This window comes from Phoenix dactylifera, chromosome 8 (genome assembly GCF_051530095.1).
Source record: "Phoenix dactylifera cultivar Ajwa chromosome 8, Ajwa_hap1_PhDact_Kaust_v1.1, whole genome shotgun sequence".
Taxonomy (NCBI): Eukaryota; Viridiplantae; Streptophyta; class Magnoliopsida; order Arecales; family Arecaceae; genus Phoenix; species Phoenix dactylifera.
The window spans coordinates 2,045,402-2,069,388 of record NC_143197.1 but is presented as its reverse complement, the minus strand read 5'-3'; the positions used below and the strand labels follow the sequence as shown (position 1 = coordinate 2,069,388).

At 39.2% G+C, this 23,987-nt stretch overlaps 3 protein-coding genes and 1 non-coding gene across 6 annotated transcripts; 1 reads left to right on the top strand and 3 right to left on the bottom strand.

The window, feature by feature from the left end:
- Window positions 1-1,764: 1,764 nt before the first annotated feature.
- On the top strand, window positions 1,765-4,479 carry LOC103710460 (large ribosomal subunit protein uL29). Of its 2 annotated transcripts, XM_088702328.2 has the most exons (4): window positions 1,765-1,923; window positions 2,006-2,298; window positions 3,862-4,030; window positions 4,181-4,479. In XM_088702328.2, the coding sequence occupies exons 1-3, from the start codon at window positions 1,920-1,922 to the stop codon at window positions 4,012-4,014; spliced, it is 450 nt and encodes a 149-aa protein (XP_088558454.2). In that variant the 5' UTR covers window positions 1,765-1,919; the 3' UTR covers window positions 4,015-4,030; window positions 4,181-4,479. The 2 variants fall into 2 exon arrangements, with proteins under 2 accessions (XP_088558454.2, XP_008794396.3); XM_008796174.6 differs by lacking the exon at window positions 3,862-4,030 and having other exon boundaries at window positions 1,766-1,923.
- A 1,246-nt stretch (window positions 4,480-5,725) lies between these two features.
- Window positions 5,726-5,799, bottom strand: TRNAR-UCG (transfer RNA arginine (anticodon UCG)). Its single transcript has one exon. It is a non-coding gene; the product is annotated as a tRNA-Arg (tRNA).
- Window positions 5,800-8,829: 3,030 nt separating this feature from the next.
- Window positions 8,830-10,485, bottom strand: LOC103711236 (protein SODIUM POTASSIUM ROOT DEFECTIVE 2-like). The gene is made up of 3 exons (XM_008797308.4): window positions 9,792-10,485; window positions 9,617-9,692; window positions 8,830-9,426 (listed from the first exon to the last, which is right to left on the bottom strand). The coding sequence occupies exons 1-3, from the start codon at window positions 10,233-10,235 to the stop codon at window positions 9,281-9,283; spliced, it is 666 nt and encodes a 221-aa protein (XP_008795530.4). The 5' UTR covers window positions 10,236-10,485; the 3' UTR covers window positions 8,830-9,280.
- A 4,283-nt stretch (window positions 10,486-14,768) lies between these two features.
- On the bottom strand, window positions 14,769-22,033 carry LOC103710467 (uncharacterized). Of its 2 annotated transcripts, none has more exons than XM_008796185.5 (5): window positions 21,540-22,033; window positions 20,111-20,199; window positions 17,668-19,692; window positions 15,910-16,093; window positions 14,769-15,809 (listed from the first exon to the last, which is right to left on the bottom strand). In XM_008796185.5, the coding sequence occupies exons 1-5, from the start codon at window positions 21,652-21,654 to the stop codon at window positions 15,181-15,183; spliced, it is 3,042 nt and encodes a 1,013-aa protein (XP_008794407.4). In that variant the 5' UTR covers window positions 21,655-22,033; the 3' UTR covers window positions 14,769-15,180. The 2 variants fall into 2 exon arrangements, with proteins under 2 accessions (XP_008794407.4, XP_088558453.2); XM_088702327.2 differs by having other exon boundaries at window positions 19,893-20,199; window positions 21,540-21,975.
- Window positions 22,034-23,987: the final 1,954 nt, after the last annotated feature.

Here is a 23,987-nt window from a genome sequence, read left to right as displayed (position 1 = left end):
AATGGTTTAAACGGGTCAGACATCTAAAATCCGTATCCGACCCAATTAATAAACAGGTTAAATGGGTCGACCTGTTTACAATCCGAACTTGTTTAGGCCAAATCCAAACCTATTTATGGCGGGTCGAACACGGATCGGGTTGGTGGGTCGGATCATATTTTGCCACTTCTAATTGAAATGTCCATTTAAGTATAGTTTTTATAGATTTTTTTTCTTTTCTTTCTGCAGTTCAAAGGTGGATTTGGATAGAATTTTAGAAAATGCCAGTCGGATGGGCTAATAGGTTTGGTTTCTAAAGAATTTTCGGTCCAATCTTATACAAATATCCAAACAAATCCTATTATATCTTAATCTATTCTAGAGATTTACTTATTGAGCACTGCAGTGACTCACCCTTTACCACGCGGCTGTGACAGCCTGTGACACGCTAGATATCCCAGATTGTCTATTTTCCTTTTGTTTTCTTTAAGTGCTCGAGGCAGCTCCTTTTTTTTTCTCCTTTTTTTTTCTAACCCACAGTGAATCTCCGGAGTGATTGGCCACATATGAAGCCACTCAGTCCGTGGTCCTGTTGACCTTTCTGTATACATGCTTGGCTTGGAACGCCACGCCACTGCTAACCATGGCTCGGATATCTCAGAGCAGGAGGTGACAGCCACACTTACTGCCAATGCCTCCTTAGATCTAGCCAATAACTGTGGCCGAGTCATCCTCAAGCATGACTGCTCTGGCCCATGTAGCCCTCAGCTCAGCCTCCGATACTGAGATGTCAAAGATTTGATTACCACCAGCAACAATCATTCTAGAATCGAGGCCTCTCATAATGAAGCTAGCGCCTCCCCTCCTACCATCCTCTAACGCACATTCATTAAAATTGACCTTGAGGAAGCTCGGGAGTAGGGGCTCCTAAGTAAAAAATTGCCATCCTAGGCGCTCCATAAGCAAAAGTAGAGTCTCATGTGCCCTAAGCTATCAAGGAGCCATCCGATGGAGTTGCATGGATAATCTCTGCTGTCTATACTCAGGTCCGCTCGACCATAAATCTTGGTGAAGGTTTGCTCTTACCAAAAGTTCAGATATTTCTGACCAGCCGGATCTGATAGGCAGTATACGTCACGCCAACAGCCACCTGTCAAGTTTGAGGGGCGCTAGCCCATCGCCTAAGCGTCAGTAGGAAGAAGCCTGAGTGGCACCAAGTTGATGCGAGAATGCAAATAGACAATCTTTCAAAAAAAAAAAAAAAAAACTTGTGCAAGAACAGCTGTAGCAGCCTCTTGAGTTTTTATTTATTTTGGGGTTAGTCACGGTAAACCCCCATGTTTTACAATTTAGGGTCTGTTCGGCAAATTTAGTAGTATTGGACTGAATTTTCTATAAAAATCGGCTAACGGTGGCATGCATTAAAAAAAATAAAAGTTTATATAAATTTATAGAAAATTCAGCGCAAGCATGTAGGTTATTTCAAACAGGCCTGGAGCGTTTCAAGGGTCTTCGGCGACAACCACTCGAGGCGGTTACGGCTAGTCTTAGATCCTGCAGCCGCCTCGTAGGCTGAACTCGCTTACATCTTAGGAGGGTGTGGCTTGGGCCCACCGTGGAGATCCGGAATGGGGGAGTTGCTTGCGAGAGAACTCGTCGTGCGATATTCATTGAGATTCGCGAGAATGCACGATCTCTCTCGATACACCTGTAATAAGACATCATCCCTGCAGCACGAATCTCGAAAAGGTCCAGCATGCGTCGCACTAATTCCAGTCGAAAAGCCCACTAGGGCCCAAGCCCACCAAAACAAACAATTAGGGTTCCCAAGGGGCGCTAGGGTTTTTAGACTTTTAGTACAAGCAGAGAAGTGCGTTGGTCATCTCTTTTTCTCTCTCTCAGACGAAGTCGCAGAGGCGGCGAGGGCGAGGTCGAGGAGAATGGGTAAGAAGCCGCCCATGTCGATCTCGATCTCGTTTTGGGCATTTCTCTTTTTTAATTAATTATATCGTATTGTTGGTGGCAGCTCGGATCAAGGTGCACGAGTTACGGGGGAAGTCGAAGGTGGAGCTGCTGAGCCAGCTGAAGGATCTGAAGGCGGAGCTGTCGCTGCTCCGGGTGGCGAAGGTCACCGGCGGCGCCCCCAACAAGCTGTCGAAGATCAAGGTGGTCCGGCTGTCCATCGCTCGGGTGCTCACCGTCATCTCGCAGAAGCAGAAGACCGCGCTCAGGGAGGCCTACAAGAACAAGAAATACATCCCCCTCGACCTCCGCCCCAAGAAGACCCGCGCTATCCGCCGCCGCCTCACCAAGCACCAGGTCCTCCTCTTCTTTCCCCTCCTTTTAGGCCAATATCCGCATATATTTGTATCCGAAATTCCTTGCGATATAGTGCTATAATCATAACGTCGTCGCTCCATCAATGATGAATTCATCTAATTTTCGAGGGTGGGCTATTAGGAAACCCCTAAAATAATTTAAGGTGAAAGAAGTTACGTGAGATAGCAGTATGATCTTATGTTGCATCTTTTCCTCTTTCTTGATCCGAGTCCCTTTCATAGATTAGGAAAGACAAAAGATTTGCTCTTTATATATAATCAAGTCTCTTCGTGTCAAAATTCTTATCTTGAGCCTCTTCATGTGAGGCTGTCTATCTCATCTCTATGGAGGGTGCTTACAAGCAATCATTTACAAGTTGTTTGCAACATCACCAAGACTTAGTTATAGTTTTATCTTGAAGAATTGGAAGGAAAAGGAGGCATGATATCATCTATCATCTATCTAATTTTAGTCTTTCCATTTCAAGCTCCTTAAAAATGCTTCTCTAAAATCGATAATTGTAGCCATCAAGGCATCAACTGTCAAAGAAGAAAGAAGGTAGCGTCTTAGTGTTGGAAATTCTCAGGGAAAAAGGAGGATGGCCTCTTGGTGTGGGGCCATCATGTACAATTTGTAGCATACACCAATAGTAGGGGAAAAGGAAGAACAACCATCTGGCTTTGGCAAATGAGGTGGCGGGTTTGGCCATATTACATTGTGGAAATGTATTGGGCTGCAAATTCTGGAATAATGGTTCATTATTTCTTCTCTATAATTGCTTTCCATGGATATTGCTGCCTTCTACCATGTTGGGCATGGGGATCTTCCTCATGGTTTGAACTTTTCCAAGGTTTACATATGGTAATGTCAGGTTCAAGTACTGTACAGTATTGTGTGAGTATGAACTTTGAAGCATGTCTTGTTATGCTTGTCTGATTTATTAATGTATCACGAACAACTGCTGTAAGGAACTTGTTCTTGTAAGCAGTACTCGACAAGTGTTATGTGACTTGCTAAGAAGAAATGGACGGACAGCATGTTTTCGGTCTGTCAACATCATGCTAATTTCAAATCCTGTCCTAGCAAACTTCTGCCATGAGTAGGTTTTTTTTTAATTAATGTCTCATGTGACATAGGCTATAGCTTTGTCACCTACTATTAGGCCAGGGATGAGCATAAAAAATTAAGAAGCATATTGGTGAGTTTATTTAACTTAGTTTGCAAGATCATAGACTTTGCAAATCTTTAAACTGGAACAAGTGACATTTCTGGAATTATTTTCTGATGTGTATATCTCATTTGACAGCAAGTTGCAAATTTTGAAAGGAACTACTCCATGCTTCTTGGCTCTAGCAGCTAGTATTATATTTATAACTAAGGTAATCACATGCATAGTATGATATGTACCCACTATATATAATTATAACCATTTCATTTCCAATAATCCCCCCTTGAATATGTGAATAGATGGATGGATGTTGCCGAAAAACAGAAGCATGTTTTTCATATTGAATGCTGTGGGAGGTTTTGGCAAAGCTTTTAACTTTGAGCTGAATTTCACAGTGTGCGTGCGCATTTATGCAAAGCTGCTTTCCACTAAATATGCATACAGCGACTTTTAGTTTGCTGGGATTGAAAGCTAAATTAACTTGCCTATATCCTGATTATCAAAGTCTAGTAATTGAATGGAAACCCATGAACCATGATGTTCTCTAGTGAAAGCTCTTTGGAGGTACGGTTCTAGGATTTGCTATCAACTGCAATGTTTTTAACATAATTTCAATTTAGTTTTGTGGGTAATTCACATGTGATGATCTTTAAAACTTACCCATTAATTTTATTTTAGCTGAGAAGTTTGTAAATTATCATTTTTACTGAACAGGCATCATTGAAGACGGAACGACAAAAGAAGAAGGAGATGTATTTTCCAATGAGAAAGTATGCAATCAAGGCTTAGAGTAGGAATATGGACAGGACTGCTTTTTTTTAGTGTTCTTATGAGTGCTTTCTATGTTTTTAATGATGATGTTCGGCTTGCTGAATGGTGTGTCTGTCTTATCCAAATATCCAATGCAATGACATGGATTATTTTTTTGACTCTTAAATGCTCTGCAACACTAGCAGTTTAGACATTATCATATTAATTCTTGCACCATTTACGTGGTCATATATTACTCATCAGTTACAGTAGCAAAACAGCTTGGACAGTATAGCTGACCCCAATTCGACTGGATTAGCTTTGCTTCCTGATGTTCAAGATAGTGCTCAACTGGTGATGCGAACTTTTCTCTCCTTTCTTCCTTCAACTTCTTATAGCACTTAACGACCAGATTGCTTCCAGTTCGATGCATATTTTTGACCTATCTGTTTCCTCGTTGGTGGTCTTGCATTTCTATAGCACGAAGCACCAACAAATTGCTTCCAGTTCGATACATATTGTTGACGTATCATAATGGTTTGATGGCTTTGAACTTCCATTAAGGTGGTCTTAGATGTTTATGTTTGTACTGTAAGATCCTGCTAGCATCTCTGATTTCTATCCTTTAAAGAATCGAGCAATGAAGGCCTGCTTCATCAAAAGAAAAAAAAACAGAGGTGAAGGGCTGCTAGAATGTTGCAGCGTCGATTCGATGCAAAAAAACCTATCAAAATGATTTTTTTAGTGCAGATTGATCGAATTTAAAATAATTGGGCAGATGGAACCATCGATGTTTAGATTGTTGAAGGTCATGTCAGTTTCGGATTCCAGCAAGATGCAAGATGAGTGTAGCTTTGGGTGAAGTGATTGTTCCAATGACGTTGGCGAGCTATGATTTTACTATTTTAGAAGTAAACACAACTCCCTTCTTGTCTTGCCGGTGAGGATGCGAGATACCGACGGAATAAATGCTTCTATTCTTTATTATACAATTTCTGTGGAAAATGGAAAACTCAAAAACAGAATAAAAAATATTTTTTTTATTTTTTAGCAAGTAAAAACACGTAAAAAAGGAAGATAAAAAAAAGTACGTTTTTTGGAAACGGAAAACTCAAAGAAACAGGAATAAAAAAATAAAGTTTCTAGTTCATGATTTCTGTTCAAATAGAAAACTCAAGAAAAGAAAAACTGCAATTCTTTGACAATGAAAAACTAAAACAGAATATAAACTTTCGAGAATGAAAAGTTGAAATTAGAGAAAAAAATATGACAAAAATATATTTTGTTTCAGCAAACGTATATATTGGGAGTTGACACCAGGGAAGAAAGGGAATAAAATTAATACATATTTAAAAAACTCGAAAAAATGAAATTAAAGAAAAACGCAAAAATAAAAAGAAAATAAAAAAGTAAAGCTTCCACGATTTTGCAAGTGGAAAAGCAGAAACCTGAGAAACTAATAAAGATAAAAAAAAAATATTCAGTAAAAATAAAAATATGTAAAAACGCCGACCACAGTGGGAGTCGAACCCACGACCTTCTGATCCGAAGTCAGACGCGCTAATCCACTGCGCTATGCGGTCACTTGTGAAACGTTTCCTAAGATTTGAGAACATGAGATACTTTTGTTACATTGTTCTCCTCGTTCCGGAGCGTGAACAACCGATGCAAAACAACACGGCAATCCCCGAGAGATCCCCATCCATGGATCCGTCGTATGATCTCCTCGCGGAACAACCAATACTTCTAAGTTGCTATTTTCAACCAATATTTCTAAGCTGTTTTTCCCACCAAAAAACAAACACTCTTATAGCCGTCAACAATAGCAAGTAGCTATAATGCATCGATGCATGTCATCTCTAAAGTAGATCATATAGAATTCTAGCAAACTCTAGCAAGTACTAAAGTAGATCATATAGAATTACACTACTCATGAAACGTGGTCGCATTACATATAAAGTAGATCATGTAGAATGCCTCACTTCAACCATTGTATGATCTGCTTCTAGATCAAATCATAGCATTTCAGATATACAGATTACATCTGGATTTGCACTGAATGCAAATACATCATATATATGCTGCTGATATGACCCCGTACAAGTACGTAGGTCGCAACAATGACCATAACTGTTCGACGTAAAAGTTGGGTCTTTGGTTACCGATCCTGGGTCTCTTCAATTTGGTGGTGGACGTAGGTAGATGCAGCTACTCAAAATCGTACATTTCTTAAGAGAAAGTTCCTTCATTAGGTGGGGAGGCCAATTGTGTCGCCTTTGGATCGAACTCCAGGTTTGCAAGTTCAATGATAGCATCCAGAGGATCTGACATACATACAGAATCATAAAGACCAGTTCTTACCTAGTTTCTGTTTAATCCCAAGCCGGCCCCCCCATGATCTAGGCCCTGTGCTCATGTTCCTTTGGTAAAAAAGAGAAAAAAAATGATCATCAGTACTTTTTTGAGGCATTAAGTGAAGCTTGCATGAGAAATTTGAGTCGTTCTTCATAGTTTTAAAGAATGGTTAGTTCATTTGTCACTAGACACACACACACCGTTTTAAAGAATGGTTAGTTCATTTGTCACTTTCTTCTCTTTTTCTGTTTTTTCTCTTCGGAAAAAGTTGGATACTTTGATGGGGAAGGGCAAAATATGGTGAGAGAATTTAAAATCGGTACATATAGAATAGATACGACCTCCCACGCCATTGAGAAGATCAACGGCACTTTTGTTCAGGTCCGAGAATTTCTGTCCAGGGAGCACAGGACACAAGGGAGAAGGTGCATGTCCCTTGGAGGCAGTTCACTTTGAGGGGCCACTGTCTCTGCCTCGCACTCTTTAGCCAAGACCTGTTTCCTCGTAGATTTCTTGGGCTGCTCCAATAATATTGTTTCCTTCTGCTGATAAATTTTACCTGTAGGGACCCTGTATCTCGTGCGATGTGTCTCTTGTACGTCTTTTTTGTTGCTTTGTCTCTTAGGAAAAGATTTCCTAACCTCTCCTTTCTCTGACCCCTGTTGGTCTTGCTATCATTTCGAATCTCCATAAATTTGCATGTCACTTTGGTCCAACTTTCTATCGAAAAAACAAAAAACTTTGGTCCAACTTCTCTTGAAGGATGTACAGAGGCAGTTCTTTTGTCTGCAGAACTCAGCAAACAAAACGAAGGAAAAAAAAAGAAAAAGGATATGGGTTCAAACTATTTCAACTCATTCAAACAGTTGCTCTGATCAAGTGATCAGCTTCTTAGACTGGTGGTCGAGGGGGACCATGCACGCTCTCTTTTTCCAAGAGGGAGGGAGCCAATGTTAAAGATTCATGGTTAACCATAGCTCAAAAAAAAATAAAAAAAAAACATTCGACACTAAACATGGTGGGGAAAGAGAACTGAGCTCTTATCAATTTGCTGCATAAATGGGAATTTTCTTTGGATTGTAAGGAAGCCAATGAATCATATTCTGTTCTTTGATCAGCTAGCTATTATCATGAGCAAATGTCATAATTTTCTAATCCTTATCTGTCATTTTGTTAATGAAAGTGGGGCATTTGACCAAGTTCTTCCTATATAAGCTTGTCCCTCTCATCATGAAGCACTCATTGGTAAAACTTCACCTGTGGGAAGTGATGTTGGGTTGTGAGGAAGCACAAGCCCAGAGCGCATGCAGAGGGCACCTCGTGCCTGATTAAAAGCAACCAAAATCTGGTCCACACCTGTTTCGATCAGTGGTTGCATGCCTGCTTTCGAACAGCAGAGGGTTCCTCAAAAAGCATTCTGAGATGTTCTCGGATCAGCTACCAGGGACGCTTGGATCTCTTGGTACCTGCTGTTTGTATGTCTTTCATCCAGATTTGCCCATGTAGCTATGCAAATCCAATAAGTGGTTGCTGGTGGTGTGGAAGAATAATCATACAACTACTGCCACCTTTGTTTGATAAATGAGAATCGATAGGATGAATCTCGTCCGCGCTATCATCCATCTTACTGTTACATAATTCTAATTTAATACCTAACTTGTGGTGTTTGGATCCCATATAGATTGGATATAAGGCTTTCTACCGTCTTGATTAACCCATATTCTATTAGAGGATAGCAAATTAGAGCATCAAATCCAAAGGGTCCATCCGGTGTCACTTCTGATATTCAATTTTTATGAATATCAAACTTATTTTTTTTATGAAAATCAAAATCTGAAACTTGTTTGGTAGTCACTTGGTTGCGACAATAATGATGGTAATGGTGGCTGGTCGATAAGTAGTAGAGGTGAGTGGCCGGGCAGCAGCCGGCAGGGAGATGGTGGTAGGGACCATCAGGGGTGATGGCAACAACGACAATAGAAACGGTAGTGGTGGTTACGATGGTGAAAAAGTAAAAGTTATTCTCGAGAGCTTTTACCCTTTTTTTTTCTTTAGAAATTTTGAAAAAAAAAAGAAAAGAAATGAAAATCAAAACAGTAACCAGATGAACTTCCAGTCTCATTTTCATGTTTTCATAAATTAAGAATCAAAAACCAGAAATAGGCTTTTTAATTTGGGGTTCTATAGGACATGCAACACAAGAATAGCAGAGCCATAGGAAAAGCAAGTATTCCGCTACCTGCTTGTCCTCTTGGAGGCTAGTTGCTCTCGCATGCTGTCCTGGTATATCATATCAAAGCATCCACGCGGCCCTTAATCCCGGCTATGATAAAATGGATAAGAAATTGCTCTCCCTTTGGTATAGTGCAGTTCAGTATAGCTCCCTGCTGTCAAATGTTGAAAGTCCTATATACTATTCTGGTTCAGATGGAAGTAGGGAGCGAAATAGAAGGTGATCTAATTCCATATTAGTGGTTTGTTCTACCAAAAAGAATTCTCAAAAAAAAAAAAAAGGTAGTTAACGCTCGGTCTTCACCCAAAAGAAGTGCACTAATTAACCAAAAGACTGCATTGCACAGCTTAAGATCAACTTCATACATGAGCTCCAATTAATTCTGAATAGAGAGAAGGCGATAGGGGCTAAAGTTAATATAAGTTCGTCATCGGCTTGATAATTTAAAGTGCCTCGATCGGTGGAGTGATTCCTAATCAGAAGGATGCCGAGGACCGCGGCGGTGATGGCCACAGCCGAGCGTTCTTTACTTTGGAGATGCTGTTGAGCACACCCAAAGGCGTGACATCTCCAACCACCGTCACCTTCTTCGCTGCCAAGTCTATGCTGAAGGATGTCACTCCTGCTCGATAAAACACAGGTATAACGCAAGAGAGTAATCTCTCAGTAGCAGTGACATGCAGTATAAGATGAAATTAATATATCACCTTGTTCAGGTGGTCCACAGAATTAAGCCATGCATGTTAACAGGTGCAAAAATTGTTTGCAAATCGAAGGCATAAGCAATCAAGTAACAGCACTGCAAAACCAACCTTCCATCTTGGAGATATGCTTCCTCACCTTCCCTTCACAACCCTTGCAGTGCAGAGACACTCTCAAAACCACAACCTAAGAAGACAGCCCAACTCAGTCATCCATCCCAAGGAAGGAGGAGTGCGTGCGTGAGTGAGTGAGTGAGAGAGAGAGAGAGAGATTTGATTCGGAAACCTGGTCATGTGTTCTAGGAGAAGAAGATGGTCTTGGAACAGCAAGTTCATCTCTTGTTTTAGATCGAAACTTCGACGACTCAGCCGGAAGCAGAGCAGGAACAGGCTCAGAATCAGGGAAGATGTCGAAGAAGGCAGAGTCATTCGATGCATATGGAGAGGAGTTGAGTAGGTAGCGAGAAGAGTTTGCAGGGCTGATTAAATCAGCAAGCTTCTGTGAGCTTTTCCTACTACTCTTTTGGCTGTGGGATTTAGTCTTGGAGGGGGACTGGGACTTTGCTGCTCTCTGGGAGTCTCTCGGATGGGGAGTTCGGTGATCGGCACCCTCTCCAGACGTAGGCAGATCGATGGATCGTGGATGTATGCTCGTACATACTGCTGCTGAAGCAGGAGATGAGCAGGAGAAGCTCACTCTTTTGATGTCTCTGAAGAGCGAAGGAGCCATCTTTTGGGGAGAAGAATAACTAGGATCTGCTGTCTTGGTGGTCGGCAGGTCTCAAAGCGGAGAGTGATCATAGACTTTTAAAGCGAGCGACCGAAGCCAACTTTGGTCTGCTGCTTTTCTTTCTTTCAGATGGCGTATGTGTATCGAAAGATGAACAATGCAGCCAATTGGATCATCTCTTATATTGTCTGGCATTCCGGGAAGATCATCTGGACAAGCTTAGCTTGTATTCCATACCCATTGTCCTGCTTACTTTCACTTGATTTGGCTAATTGTACTTGCTTTTGAACAAAAAAAAAAAAAAAGTGAAAAATGGAAATTCATACTACTCGGTGAGAATAAAGCAACTATAATGCGAAGGCGAATAGATCCAAAAAGTAATAATGCCTTTAAAATGTAAAACAGTGGATTGTGCTTGGAATTTCATGCAGATGATGAATGAAAAGATTACAATAGTATAAAAAAAAAGATCAAAAGATGCAACCCAAACCTTGCTTAAGAAGAGAAGGCTTCTATATATATATCTTGCATTCCAAAGTAGATAGCCTTAACCCAAATTGAGAAAGGCAAAAAAGAATGCACAATATATGCAACACGGCTTATGCCATTCTCGAAGATCATCTTTCTATATTCATCGCCATGTTACATATTTGGCTCTCCATATATAGTTTTCTATATTGGTCGAGGTTGACGGCCATTACCTTGAAAATAAAATGACAAAATTGTAACCATAATCTAGCTATATATTGATGTAACTTATTATTATTATTATTTGTGATGAAAACAGATCGATGTTAAGAAGGCCGCGTTTCAATCTTACAGTTATTTCATTTATAAACTATGTTGCAGCCGCTGTATGACTAATAGCAAACTTAATACCTAAAATATGAAAGTCTGATGACATATAAAGTTCATGATGACATATTTTAACAAAGAAATATGTCTTATAGCTGCTGGTATTCTGCAAAGCGGTCTATTTGTATTCGTCAGTGTTAAACTCTTTATGCTGCAGATCTAAAATTATTTTTAGTTATCCGAGTCTTTTATAACAATGGTTATATAAAATATATGAGGGTGGAAACGGCCGAGCGGCTGGTGACGACTAAATAAAAATAAGATATGAGTAGTTGGATAATCTTGTATATTTTTCCATCAACTTTTAGCGATTAAATTGTTCGGATGATGCTTCCATGGTTTCGCGTGATTCCAGGTGCAAAGCTCGAAAGTTATGATCCAAGTTTCCGCCGGTTTCTATTTCCAAGCTTGCTCTGATATAAAAAAAAAAAAAACTTATCAAAAAAATCTATTTAGCAATAATAATAGTAATAACTAATAATAATGAAGATTTTATGCATAAAGCTTATCAGATTTCTTTACGGACTCTTTGCAAGTTACCTCTGTTAAACTCACCATTTGTCCTAAAAACTTAGGCTAATAGGATGAGGTAGATTTATTTATATATTTTATATTTTCTTACAACCTCCACTAAATATATCCTATCAGATAATCCATAATTCTCCCTCTAAGATCTAAAGTCTGATGGGGTGACGAGGAAGATATCTAGATACACATATTATGATCCTACATTTGTACTAATGTCCGGTTTATCATCTAGATGTATATGCAGCACATGTTTTTCACAAATTCATTTAAAAATCATCGGTATATGATACACATATTCTTTATAAATTCAGATAAGTTAAGTAAAAATGTTTAAATGTTCCAAAACAAATAATATATAATGATTATTAATTTATTGAACATATGGTCATATGGGGATGGTGTACATATCGAGATTAATATCCATAATTAAAATATAAAAAATACATAATATTATTAAAATATTATGAATGTAGCTAATAATATAATAACAATATTTAAACTCTATAACTTATATATTATATTTATATCATTAATAAAAGGGAGATGATATACCCTGATTCAGGGCAATTTCATCATCCACTACATGGGTGAATATTTCAGACTAGCCAACACCCAAAATACTAGCTGGAAGTTGGGAAGGCGACAAATCGGATATGGTTCAGGTAAGCTATTATCCTTACGCATCCTATACTTATCTCAAGGCAAGAATCCGCTTCGGATCTATCATAGGTCGGATAAAATCCATCCCATTCGGATCAAATTGGGTTAGATATCGGATAGGGCGGAGTAAATTGCCATATCTCGGAGTAAACTGAATAACTAAAGTCATGAAAATCGCCCCGGTAACCATTACTTTCCTAGCAAACCAAATAGTGGAAGTGCTTACCTTCGGAGAGGGGGCTTTTTGAAAATATCGCTTTCAGAAGGTACCTAGAAGTCATTTCCTGTTCATTTTTGCAAAACCAAACAGACATTGAAATTACTGCGTTCGAGAGTAGCTAAGCAGCGGTTTGCAGTTTCATTAATCAAAAAGTGAGTTTTGGATGAGGATTAATTGCTATTACCATTTCATAGTTTAACATTAGCTAATCCCAAAATGCTTTCGGTGTAAAGAATATCAGAGAATTCAATGCACTCCTCCCACCATAAGAAATTAATAATTCCATTAGGCTAAAACTTAGGCCACGGCCTATTTAAAGGTGGGCCGGAAATTATGTTGACCACCCAATTTGGAATGCAGACGGGTCCTGGAAAGCTATTTTAGGGATGGGAATCATGGCAACTTTATATTTTTTATATTTCTTTGTTTCCATCTGTTGATATCTTGTTGGATAGGATCTGACCATTGCCTATGACGTACACTTACAAGATAAGTGGGTTTTACTATAGAAATGTTCTTATCTAAAAAAAATCTTGTGGAAAGATATTATTTAAATTTCTTAGTTCTATACAAATATTTAAAATCTGCATAAATACATGCCCGTATGAACTCTTAAATACTCTCTCTATAACTATTGTAGTTTGTTGAACTCGATGGTTCAATCACTGGTTGTAGTTCCAGTTTGTGGAATAATCCGGACCATCAACTTTCTGGTTCAATCTTCGAAATATTGGCAATTAGGCCTCATCCCCCAACGCCAGGGTCTGCATTGCTGAACCCGGATTTTTCAAGCCAAATTTTTTGGTTCATGACCAAGTTTGACCGGCCCTTCCATGACACCCTTGTTGGTTGCTTCTCTTGCAAATACAATTAGCACAGTAGGAGTTCTCACTTCTACGGCATCGTTTGGAAGGGGACAAATGGAATTTATCCCCGTTTACCTGCAAATAACTCCCAAACACCTTCCGCTACTGGGTGGATAGGTTCTGTTCATTTATCTCGTCAAAGTCTCATGATCACACGTGTACAGGATATAGTTCGCAACAAGGGTTCCATGGTAAAAGTTTAAATCCAGTTCCCCTCCCTTGTATTCTCTATTATTAGAGAAAACGACCAAATTAGAGAGAGAGAGAGAGACTAAACCGAGAATTCGTGGTTTTTAGGGAGCTTCCAGCAAAGTTTATCTGTGAAAGCAATTGGTTGAGTTGTTCAGAATTCTGTTGATTCTAAGAACTCCATCTCCATCATTGTATATAGAAATATAAAAAATAAAGAGGATAAGATGTGACCAGAATAATTGTGTAAAATATGTAAATAATTAAAAAAATATCTTTTAAATAGAAAAAGATTTCTTTCTGTACGAGCAATACATGAAGAATTATAGAGAGCTATGGTTGGTTGAGCTCTTGATGCATGGCGAGCAGACCGAAGACTGAAGCTCCCTGTATTCCTCATCCTCCTGTTGCTTCAGGGGTCCAAGAATATGAAATTGCCAAGCCAATTTCCTTGATCTTCAGAGTCATGCCACAAAATGTTGTTTTGGGGGACTAGAATGTAATTGTGGTACGGGAGGAGCCAGAGGGACATGGCCAGCCCAAGAGTCCTCCTAGAAATGAAAGAGCTTCCCACTTCCCAGCTTAAATCTAAAGCAGTTCTAAAATGGAGCGAGATTTTTACTGATAGCCTTCCAAATCCACGGAACATTGTCAAATTTTCATTTCACAGGAGGACTCAATTTTCATATCAAATAATATGCTGAAAGGACGGCCTTTCTCCAGCCTTCACCTTGAAAACAAAATTCCAGTTCACCAAGCAATGGAATCTAGCAATCTGGTGACCTTTTCCTTACCTAAATTATAGACCGACAACGATACCCATCGGTTCATTATAAACCTTTGCACAAGTGCTTTTAGAACTGCCTGCCACTTTCCTTCTCTTCCACATCCAGCCATGCAGCATAGAGAATTATCGTCCAAGATTAGACAAGTGCAAAATAGAAATCTTAATGTCCCTGTTCATTTAAGATACCAGAAACCTTCGAGTCCGATCTGAAATCATCCTAATATCCTATATACGACCAGTTAATAGAATAGAATTGAAACAATTGATCAACGGATTGGGCCCTCCATAAGGCAGCCAATCGTACATAAATCTTTGTTTTAAATCATTGAGAGGTTGCATCGTCCACAGAAGCAGCTTGGAAAACAAGTGGTATGTTTAATAAGTTGGGATCGCTTAATTTAAGAGTTTATTATGAGATAAAAACTCTGTACCAGAAATTAGCTTTCAATATTATGGAAATCAAGTATAGACATAAGCTCAGAGGCAACCTGATTTGGAGGAGGAATGATACCTCACCCATGAGTTGTCTATTACAATAGCGAAACAACACTTGATGATTAGTGTAATGATTTGCACCAGCCTTCTAGACAGATAGATCGGCCTCCAATGATGGATAGAGTTTGAATTCATCAAATGGACTGATAGAGATGCCACAGAGTTTGTGACAACCTTGCAAATCTTGTATAATGGAGGACATCTGACATAGGTATATGCTGAACCCAGTCTTTGTTCCAATCTTCAAGGAATGTCAAGCCATCTCAATTTTATATGGGTGGTGACCAAATCATTGATTCCATTCCCTTGCCATCTAAAACTTCTAACAACACAGCTTTAGCAGTCCTACCCCAAGATGAAGTCAGAAACCAGTTCATCCAGGAGGTCTTCAGTTAACATCTTCTCTAACTCTCTTCCAATTGTATCAACATTTTCTTCTGTATCCAACCACCTTGGTTCCGCGACAAGCTCCTCCTGATTGCTGGCTATCTCTTTTCGTTTTCTGGCCACCATACGCCACACCCTTTCAACAAGAACCTCACGGTCCCACATGGGCTTACACCTATTTGAGACGAGCCATGGGTGCAGATCCATGCATGGGGCAACCAGATCCACTAGAATGGAATTTATAAAATCAAACAACAGCTTCCTTTCTGATCTCGACCACAATGCCAGTGCATTGTACTTCTTTTCAAGTTTGTCAAAAACACCTGGACCTACAGGAAAATCCGGCGAGTAGAATGCATCAGAGAGTCTGCCCTGATTAACTCCATGAACAACAGATTCAATAAGCATGTCAAGCAGGTACGAGAAGTCTCTGTCATCATCATCCCTAAATGCTTGAAGTATTGATCCTTTTGGTAGTGGAGAGTTACAGCATGCAGCAGTATCCTCATCGCTCATAAGAACCTCTGGTTCCTCTGCATAGGTGTTTGCTGACTCCAGCTTAAGAAGTCGAAGTTGCATTCGAAGCTCTGAAACAATTATGTCATGTTTTAATGGAGTCACAAATGTGCAGATTGGGATATTTGTAAGAAGGGTAAGAAAATGAATAATTTTACATTTTACACTTGCCTTTAAGATCTGCACTGACTCTCTCAAAGCATCCTGAACTAGAAGTCTCTTCTTCAGATGGAGGCTCTAGAACAGAGATTGGACTTGGCTGTTCACACTCCTTAGAGCTAACAGGTGGCCCTGATTCCATTGCACCATACTTAGAGGGTAGGGAATCCACTTGAGGATGGTCAGTTGATGTTCCCTGAAGGCACAAAATTTGTTCCTCAAGAAGAGAAAATGGCTAAGTAATAAAATCAAATAAAATAAAAACACAATTACAAACTGCAATAACTTTTTCAAATTCTAGTTTTAAGAGTTAGGTAGTACTTTGTCATAAAAAGCTAAATGGATACATAGAATTAATAAAATAGGCAATGGAGTATCACAATAATATTGTAACTACAGAACCTAAAAGTGATAACTCAGCAATTCTAAGGGAACAAGGGTTGGAAAAGAAGACAGAAAGAAAGAATAAACAGGTATGACTAAAGATCAAATACAGATACAAAGTTTTGTGACAGAATGGCAGTACAGATCAACAGATATTGGTATTGGTGTTGATGGAAAACTGATTAACACGTTTGCTGTTATTTAGGCCCAAAATTGTCCACATGGTCACGAGCATGGTTATAGTCAGACATATACATGCATGCAGTTCTTGTTTGTGACACAAGTGATATAAATTTAATATTCCATTCCATGATAAGACAAGCTTGTACTAACAAAAATTCATGTATAAGTCATGTAGGTCTAGCTATAAGGGTTTTTCCTTTCTGTTGTAATCAAGAATCCACAACATCAAGGAAAATCACCATATCGATGTGAGATACATACCTTTAGAGCAAGTTGACAAGAGAATCCAAGAAGTATAAAGACATACATTTGACATTTAACAACACAAAAGGTGCTCTTCAGATGTGACAAAACTTAAGCAAGCAACAAAAATGATGCAGATTGCAGGGAAGAAGATAAATGACGTCCCTTTCTTTTAAATCACAAATATTCTGATGTACCAAACTTAAGCATCTGAAACATTAAGAAACCCATTATTGTGTATAGAAGCTTGTTGCAAGCATTGTACAGATCTACCACAGCTGAGTCAAGGAAACTACATGATACGCAAAGGAAATAATTACTCGTACATTTTGTTGATAAGTTTTAGTATGAACCTAGATATGGTAAAGACCAGGTTTTATAACTTGAAAGATGTACAATTTAATACACCAAACAACATTCTTTGATGGATGGAAGGATACCAATAATTAGTTCAACATGCATCTCTAGTAAGATGAGAAAAAATGGATATGAAACTCATGATTTTCATTATGAAAAGTGATCGAAAAGCCATTAGAAAAGAAGAACTCGCAAGAGGCATCATAATTGATGCTGCAAGAAACCATTAGGAAGAAAAGGGTTGTATATTAGAAAATTAAACTTTAAGAAGGACTAAAGCAAGAGTTCTGTGACTTCAACCAGACTGAAAACATAGACAAAACACATCATGCTGGATGTGGCAACAGAAGTCAACTTATACTAATCTATGTATATCAAGTGATGGCTGGGTAACTAGACATAATTAAACTATGCGAGATAATACAAATCACTTATTTTAATCCAGACATGCATGCAATTCAACCAACTATGAGGCATACAATTCAATTAGGAAAAAAGAAAGATGAAAGGAGACGAAATCATATTAATTGATTATGTCTCTTTTCATCTGTTACCCTAAGGGAAAGTGCTATTCAAGGGTCCCAGTTCATGCAAGAAGCATACCTCTATGACTATATCATCCTGACTATGAGCAGAAAATTCTTCATTATTTTCTAGCACAGTAGATGCTATTCGTTGCTGCACCTGCTCTTCTTGAGCTGTTGAAATCTGCATTACATCTCTACACCCAAGAAGCATGGAACTCTCAGTCGGATAATTTCTGTCAGAAACAGCATCATCATGGTGTGCAGGTCGTACGGGCTTCTCTTCATCAAGATGTCTTACATGAATACTATTCCTTATTTCTTCTGAATTCACATGAATCTCTTGTTCAGGCAGCATATTTTCCTCTCCGTGAGAATCAAACTGAGGCTTGTTACTGCGATTCTTAGAGCTCCTGCTTAATGACCTCGGTCTGCAAAAGTTACCATCTGAAGAATCATCAGGGCCCATATTAAGTACATCCTTCAGCATATAACAATTGTTGTTTCTACAAACTCGCTTTCTGTTGCTTAATTTTGGACTTCCATAAACAGTGGATGAAGCTGGAAGAGACTTGGACCTTGTTAAGTTTCTAGAACTCCCATCCTTCCAGCCATCTTTACTGCTAATACCCAATGGACAATCCAACATCCCAAGTATCTCATCTCTGGCCAACCTTTCATCTGGAACTTTCTGAACAACTAATGAATCCAGAGTGCTTTCTCTGTCAGACAAAGCAAGCATTTCACCCAATGTGCTTGAACCTCTAGCAACAAGTCCCACCTCCTGAAACTGGTGGGTCATTTTCCATCTTTCTGACAGGCGCTTTCTAGCCTCCCTGCTCACCGATGATTCAGTTGAATATGATGATGAGGGGCTGAAATTGTTACTCCAGACATCGAAGTGGTCGCAAGTTCGGTAAAATGACTCAGAGTTGCTGGTCTTGGACATGCCTGACAAAATATGTGAGCTTTCACTCCCGGTATACATGTTCAGTCCCGGTGCACACACTTTTTTGTCAATGCAACTTACATTGTGCTTCTTATTTTTTGTAACCTCTCTAGCAATTTCTCTTGAGCCCTTTGCTTTATGCCCCAAAATTTCCACATTATCAGACAACCTCTGCTGATATCTTCCTTCCATATATGACTCCTGAATACAAGATAATGGATATTCCCTGCGCCTTCTGTAACCCAGCCGAAAATTCTGATGGGTTAGTGGAACAACTTCTGCCATGCTTTGGACCTTCTCAAGGCTTGGTTTCAAAACAACAATCCGAGTGGGATGATCACCAGCTTCAGTTTTGCCTGCATTACATGACTTTGACAACTTATTTGGAAGTGAATCATTGTGATCTTTGGAAGAGCAACTAATAAGGCTAGTCGCAGGTTTCCTAAAAGAATTGTTGGATTCCTTCTGCATACAAGTGAACCGGTCAGAATTTCTCTCTGATTTAGAGCATACTTCACCGCTTTCATATTTAGAACCTTTACAAGATCTTAAAATTGTGATGTGGCTTGCATGAGAAGAAGGCAGTGCACAATTCAGATCATGGAGATGCTTCGTAAATAAAGAATCAGGTCCTTGAAGAAATTCTAGGAAAAGATCCTTATTCGAGTCTAGGACTTCCAATGCATCGTTAAATTCTTTGGAGTTCTGAAGCACTTCATCAGTTGAGAGACGCTTTGCATCCATGAATTTCTGCCTTATCAAGTCCAAGTCAGCATCACTTCTATTAGAGCTTACCATCCGCTTTGGAACTGGCTGGTTCTTGTGCCTCTTAACCTTTGATGTCTCCATGACTTCAAAAACATCTTTGAATTCTTGGTGCTCATCTGTGCGATTCCTGCATGAATGGTCCTCAGAGCATGCACACTTCTCTTGAAACCCCACAGATGATGCTGTCCGGAAACAACCATCCATATTCTTCTTTTGTTTGTGGACTATCTGAGGAGGAGGCAGCGTATCAAGACCCATCAATCTTGCAATCACGCTTGGTGATGGATGTCTAGTCTCTATCTCTTTTGACATCTCTTCATCTAGTAGCATTTTCATAGGTGTGCTGTTGTCTTTGTTGCAAGAACTTCGCCTGAATTCAAGGGCAACCTAGATGAAAACATGTAAATAAATCAGTGCTAGTAACTAAGTTGCATACAAGGGCATTCGTTGAAAATCTGGAGAAAAAAATCACAGCATTTTGTCTTGCAATCAGTAAAGGGAAGTGATTGAAAAAAGATACATTTGATAGTAAACATCAATTACATATCATGATGCCGGTTACAGATTATATAGGAGCAGCACATTACTTTTGTAATGATAATTGATTCCATGGATGTCACTCATGCTCTGTCATGTCATCAAGCAAACACCTAATCAACTCACTCTCCTGACACTTGAAAGTTTTATCATTCTGCATATCATAAATTATCAAAAATCCTTAAAGTTTTGTTACCACTGACTTGCTTGATGCTTCCTTGCGTCAGGTATCTATGTCAGAAAAGCTTAAGGTGGGGAAAGCACTTACAGAATTTTCTTCTATTGAAGAGCCACTGCGACAGGAGGAATCCAATGCTAACTTTGAGGCACTTGTTTGTTTTTTAAATTGAAATTTTCCTGAAACAAGACCTTCTCACTATTAGGATTCATCAAACAGCAGCACTTCTTCACAAGAAAATATAGGTACCAGCATATGTCAGTGTTGTCATTCACAGACAACAGCACTGTGCAAAACTAGCATAATAAGAACATTCAATGTATGAAATTTTTATCCACGCAAATATAGAAGTCAAGAACCACTAATTGAAAATTCAAATGGATGGAGAAATATGAAAGAGCGAGCAATCTTCCTCGATGCAAAGCTATCTCTAGTTGGATTTTGGTAGAAGAAAATATATAAGCATTTTGCCCCTTGATATACAATTAGAAACTTTTATTCTTCATATTCCAGACAGGTCAGTGAGATGAAGTTAAGGTTCAGAAAACCATAGACATTTAAAGTGTTATTAATTAGGTCAAGATCTGCAAAACAAATAAGCAATCTAAACAACCAGCAACAGTGTGCATAAAAATGGTTGAATAAGTAACCACTATGCATAAAATTCTTTGACAAAAGAACAAGCCCATTTTGCTTTTTAACTTTGACTGTCATAATTTGTCTGCATCTGTGATCATAAAAGAATCCCTATAGTTCCTTCAAAAATCATACTTGTTCACATGATGAACAAGAGCAGCCTTGTCAGCTTCATATTATTCGTTTTCCCACCTAATATTTTGGATGAATTCGAGTTCTACAACTGCACACCATCAGCGCTGATACTATATATTTGGACAGACATCAATCCCCACTGTTAATATCATAATTAAAGCTATTAGAAGGACAGGCCACACTGGCAAACTCCACAGGACGCAATCAATATAATTTCGCTTTGTATAACAGAATGACGGTAAGAGCAAAATTGCCAAGCTATTATGGCAATTACAATAACAGTCACATGGAGCATCCTAAAGCTAGCCATGCACCTTCATTATTTATAACTTGTTATTTCTTTAATTTGCCTCGGATGAAGAAAAGTAATACAATCCTCCCAGCCTATGTATTAGAAAAGAACCATTTGGACAGATCTGGCCAGAAACCACCTCACAACTTAAGAGAGTCAAGATATTTAACTCAATCAGCGAAATACCAAGTCTCACGATACAACTGCAAGATCGCAAATTTAACACTATCCAATTTTTCTTTTTTTCTTTTTTTTTTTGTTTAAGGAAAAAGACGATACAAGAAATTTCACGAAATTACTCAAAATAAAGAACATTTTAAAAAAATCTCATCACGGAACCCTAGAATTCTACACACGAATCCCTCACCGACAGCTTCTTTAAATTAATTTTTTTTTTTAAAAAAAGAACCGGCAACAACAACAGCTAGAATCGTAAAAGCGGAAGAAAGCATGGACCTCCGCGGTCACCGGAGACCGGATGGCGATCGGAGGCGGCGATCGCCCTGGCCCCTGCCGCGCCACCGGCCCGTTGGGGCTTCTCCCTGCCTCGCGATCTGCTGCTCCGATACATTCCTCCCGTCCAAGGAAAAGATCTTCCCGGAGTCGCTCAAGAAAACGAACGCCTCAGCTGAGGAACGAGAGACAGCGTCGAGATCGGCGCCTGGAAACCCTGGAGACCGAGCTCCGAGCTCCGAGCTCCGGCTACCGGAAACGATCCGATCTTGATAATCGATATGTAGAGAGAGAGAGAGAGAGAGAGAGAGAGAGAGGCGAAGGAGGGAGGGAAAAATTTTTGGGGCTTCGAGAGAACAAGAAAGCATTAAATGAGGAAGGAAGAAACAGTGATCCGTAGCAGTAGCAGGAGCCGGGGAGCAAAACTGCAAACGCGATCTCTTCCGCTTCCTTTTGTTACCGTTTTAATAATTAATAATTTGAAATTTTAAACGCCCGGCCCTCTCCCGAGTCTTCCGACACAAGCCAGGGCGCGAAGCGCGGCATCTCGATCCATCCGTGAGTGCCATCCTATCCTGCACGCACGTGTACGAAAATGCCTATGCGGACGACGGATCTGCCGTCCGTTTTGCCTCAACGGGGTGTCTGCACAGAGAATGGAGATACGGACGAATGGTACGGGGTTCACGCGAGTCGCGTGCGAGGAGGGAAGAGCTGGGGCCTGGGTTGAATTCGGCGTTGGTGGCGAGGGTGTTCTGGTAATTTGGGGTAAAAAAAGTAGGCATCGAGAAGTAGAAGAAGACAAAGGATGGAACTCACGGACGAGGCGATGTCAACTGTGCTCTTTTTTTTGTGTGCGTCTTTCTTTTCCTCACCTCCCAAAACGGTGAGCAGTAATAACCTTGAGCCGATTTCCATTTTTTTTTTTTGGTATAACTTGGAAGCTAGCTTCTCCAGCTTAGTAGATATTTTTTATATATAAAATATATAACAAATTAAAAAATTAAAATAATCAGATTGAAATGACTTGAATCGGTTTTTTGAAAACTACACTCAAAATTGATCCTAATTTTTTTCGGTTCAAAACTTTTTCAAATTGAAATTAAATCAAATTTAGAAAAAAAGAATATAAATCGATCAAAGAGATCAGTTTGAGTTAGGTTTGTGATTTGGCTGATTTTTTGCATACTCCTAACTGAAAGGCACTCGCTCTACCTCTTTGTGATTTGGAAGGTGATAGAGATGTCGAGATAAAATAGCTCGGTGAGAAAAGAGAAGAGCTAGTTAAAATATCACTTGAAAAAAACATTATTAGTTTTGGTACGGCAGAAACATTCTAAATGGGTGCTTCATTTGTCACTTCTATTGCTATTACTTATGTACATATTGCTAATTAATTATAGTGTCACCAAACATTGACTTAATTATATGATAAATAAAAAACAATACCAAGCCATCTACATATATATTCCGACATGAACCGAACCTGACCCCGTAGTTCCAGAAAAGGACAGAGGCAAGAACAGAGAATTCCTCCGTAACTGCAACTAAAATTTTCAAAGCAACAAGAATCACGGGCCACGTATTATATTGTCTCCACCACCTTATACGGAGGTAATTGTATCAACTTCTTGTTGGCGGCCTTCGCAGAGCCAAACAAAGTCAATAAGGCGAGGGAGAGTTCTGTTCCCATACACAATATGGCTGGAAACTGGGGACTCGGCTATTATTATAAGATGGACTCAGAAGGGTCCAAAAATATCAGGATGGGACCATTTTCTACTCCGAGATATTTGGGTCATAGGCAGAAAAGAGAGACCTTCTTAACGAAACATATTTATAGAAAGGTCAATAGAGCTGCAGATTGGAGGACCTCTTATGCGGTTAGTCATTTAGAAGGCACTCTATAAATGCAGGATGGAGAGCTGCTCAGGGCTCTCTGCAAAATTTTTTTGTTTTCAGACTTTGTTAGGTGTGTCCGTACTCGTGTACTGTGAGGCGTCCGCCTTAGCCAAAAAAAATATGTGTATAGTGCTGGAAACTAGCTTGGAGACCTCCTCCATGTTCCACTGCATTTAATTTTCACTGTTGAAAGCCATCAATTTGCTGCAGTGGCTATGAGGCTCAAAAATCATCTGATGATCATGAATTTGTAACCATCAATTGATAGGTGGTCATAAGCTTAGCAGTGAAATCCCGGTTTAATCACTAGATGAGCCTTTTTCAGGGAATAAAAAAGAGAAATGGCATCAAAGCATATAATGCATGATAGAGGAGAAATAATGTAACACATTAAATCATAGTACATATATATATATTATGAAAATAATAGCATATATTTTTTCTATTTTTCTATTTTTTTTGTATTTTGTAATTTTTCTACTCTGACAAATATTATAAATAAATTTATTTTTGGCATGATTTTCTTATTTGTTGTTTATTATTTATTTA

What these genes read in the sequence shown, in the direction of transcription:
- LOC103710460 (XM_088702328.2), top strand. An exon ending in GCCGCCTCACCAAGCACCAG is followed by an intron (nt 2,299 to 3,861) that starts GTCCTCCTCTTC and finishes TGAATTTCACAG; the next exon opens with TGTGCGTGCGCATTTATGCA.
- LOC103711236 (XM_008797308.4), bottom strand. Translation starts at nt 10,235, where the DNA reads ATGGCTCCTTCGCTCTTCAGAGACATCAAAAGAGTGAGCTTCTCCTGC. An exon ending in CTCCTAGAACACATGACCAG is followed by an intron (nt 9,693 to 9,791) that starts GTTTCCGAATCA and finishes CTGTCTTCTTAG; the next exon opens with GTTGTGGTTTTGAGAGTGTC. An exon ending in GCATATCTCCAAGATGGAAG is followed by an intron (nt 9,427 to 9,616) that starts GTTGGTTTTGCA and finishes TTTATCGAGCAG; the next exon opens with GAGTGACATCCTTCAGCATA.
- LOC103710467 (XM_008796185.5), bottom strand. Translation starts at nt 21,654, where the DNA reads ATGTATCGGAGCAGCAGATCGCGAGGCAGGGAGAAGCCCCAACGGGCC. An exon ending in AGGATGATATAGTCATAGAG is followed by an intron (nt 16,094 to 17,667) that starts GTATGCTTCTTG and finishes TTGTGCCTTCAG; the next exon opens with GGAACATCAACTGACCATCC. An exon ending in AGTCAGTGCAGATCTTAAAG is followed by an intron (nt 15,810 to 15,909) that starts GCAAGTGTAAAA and finishes TAATTGTTTCAG; the next exon opens with AGCTTCGAATGCAACTTCGA.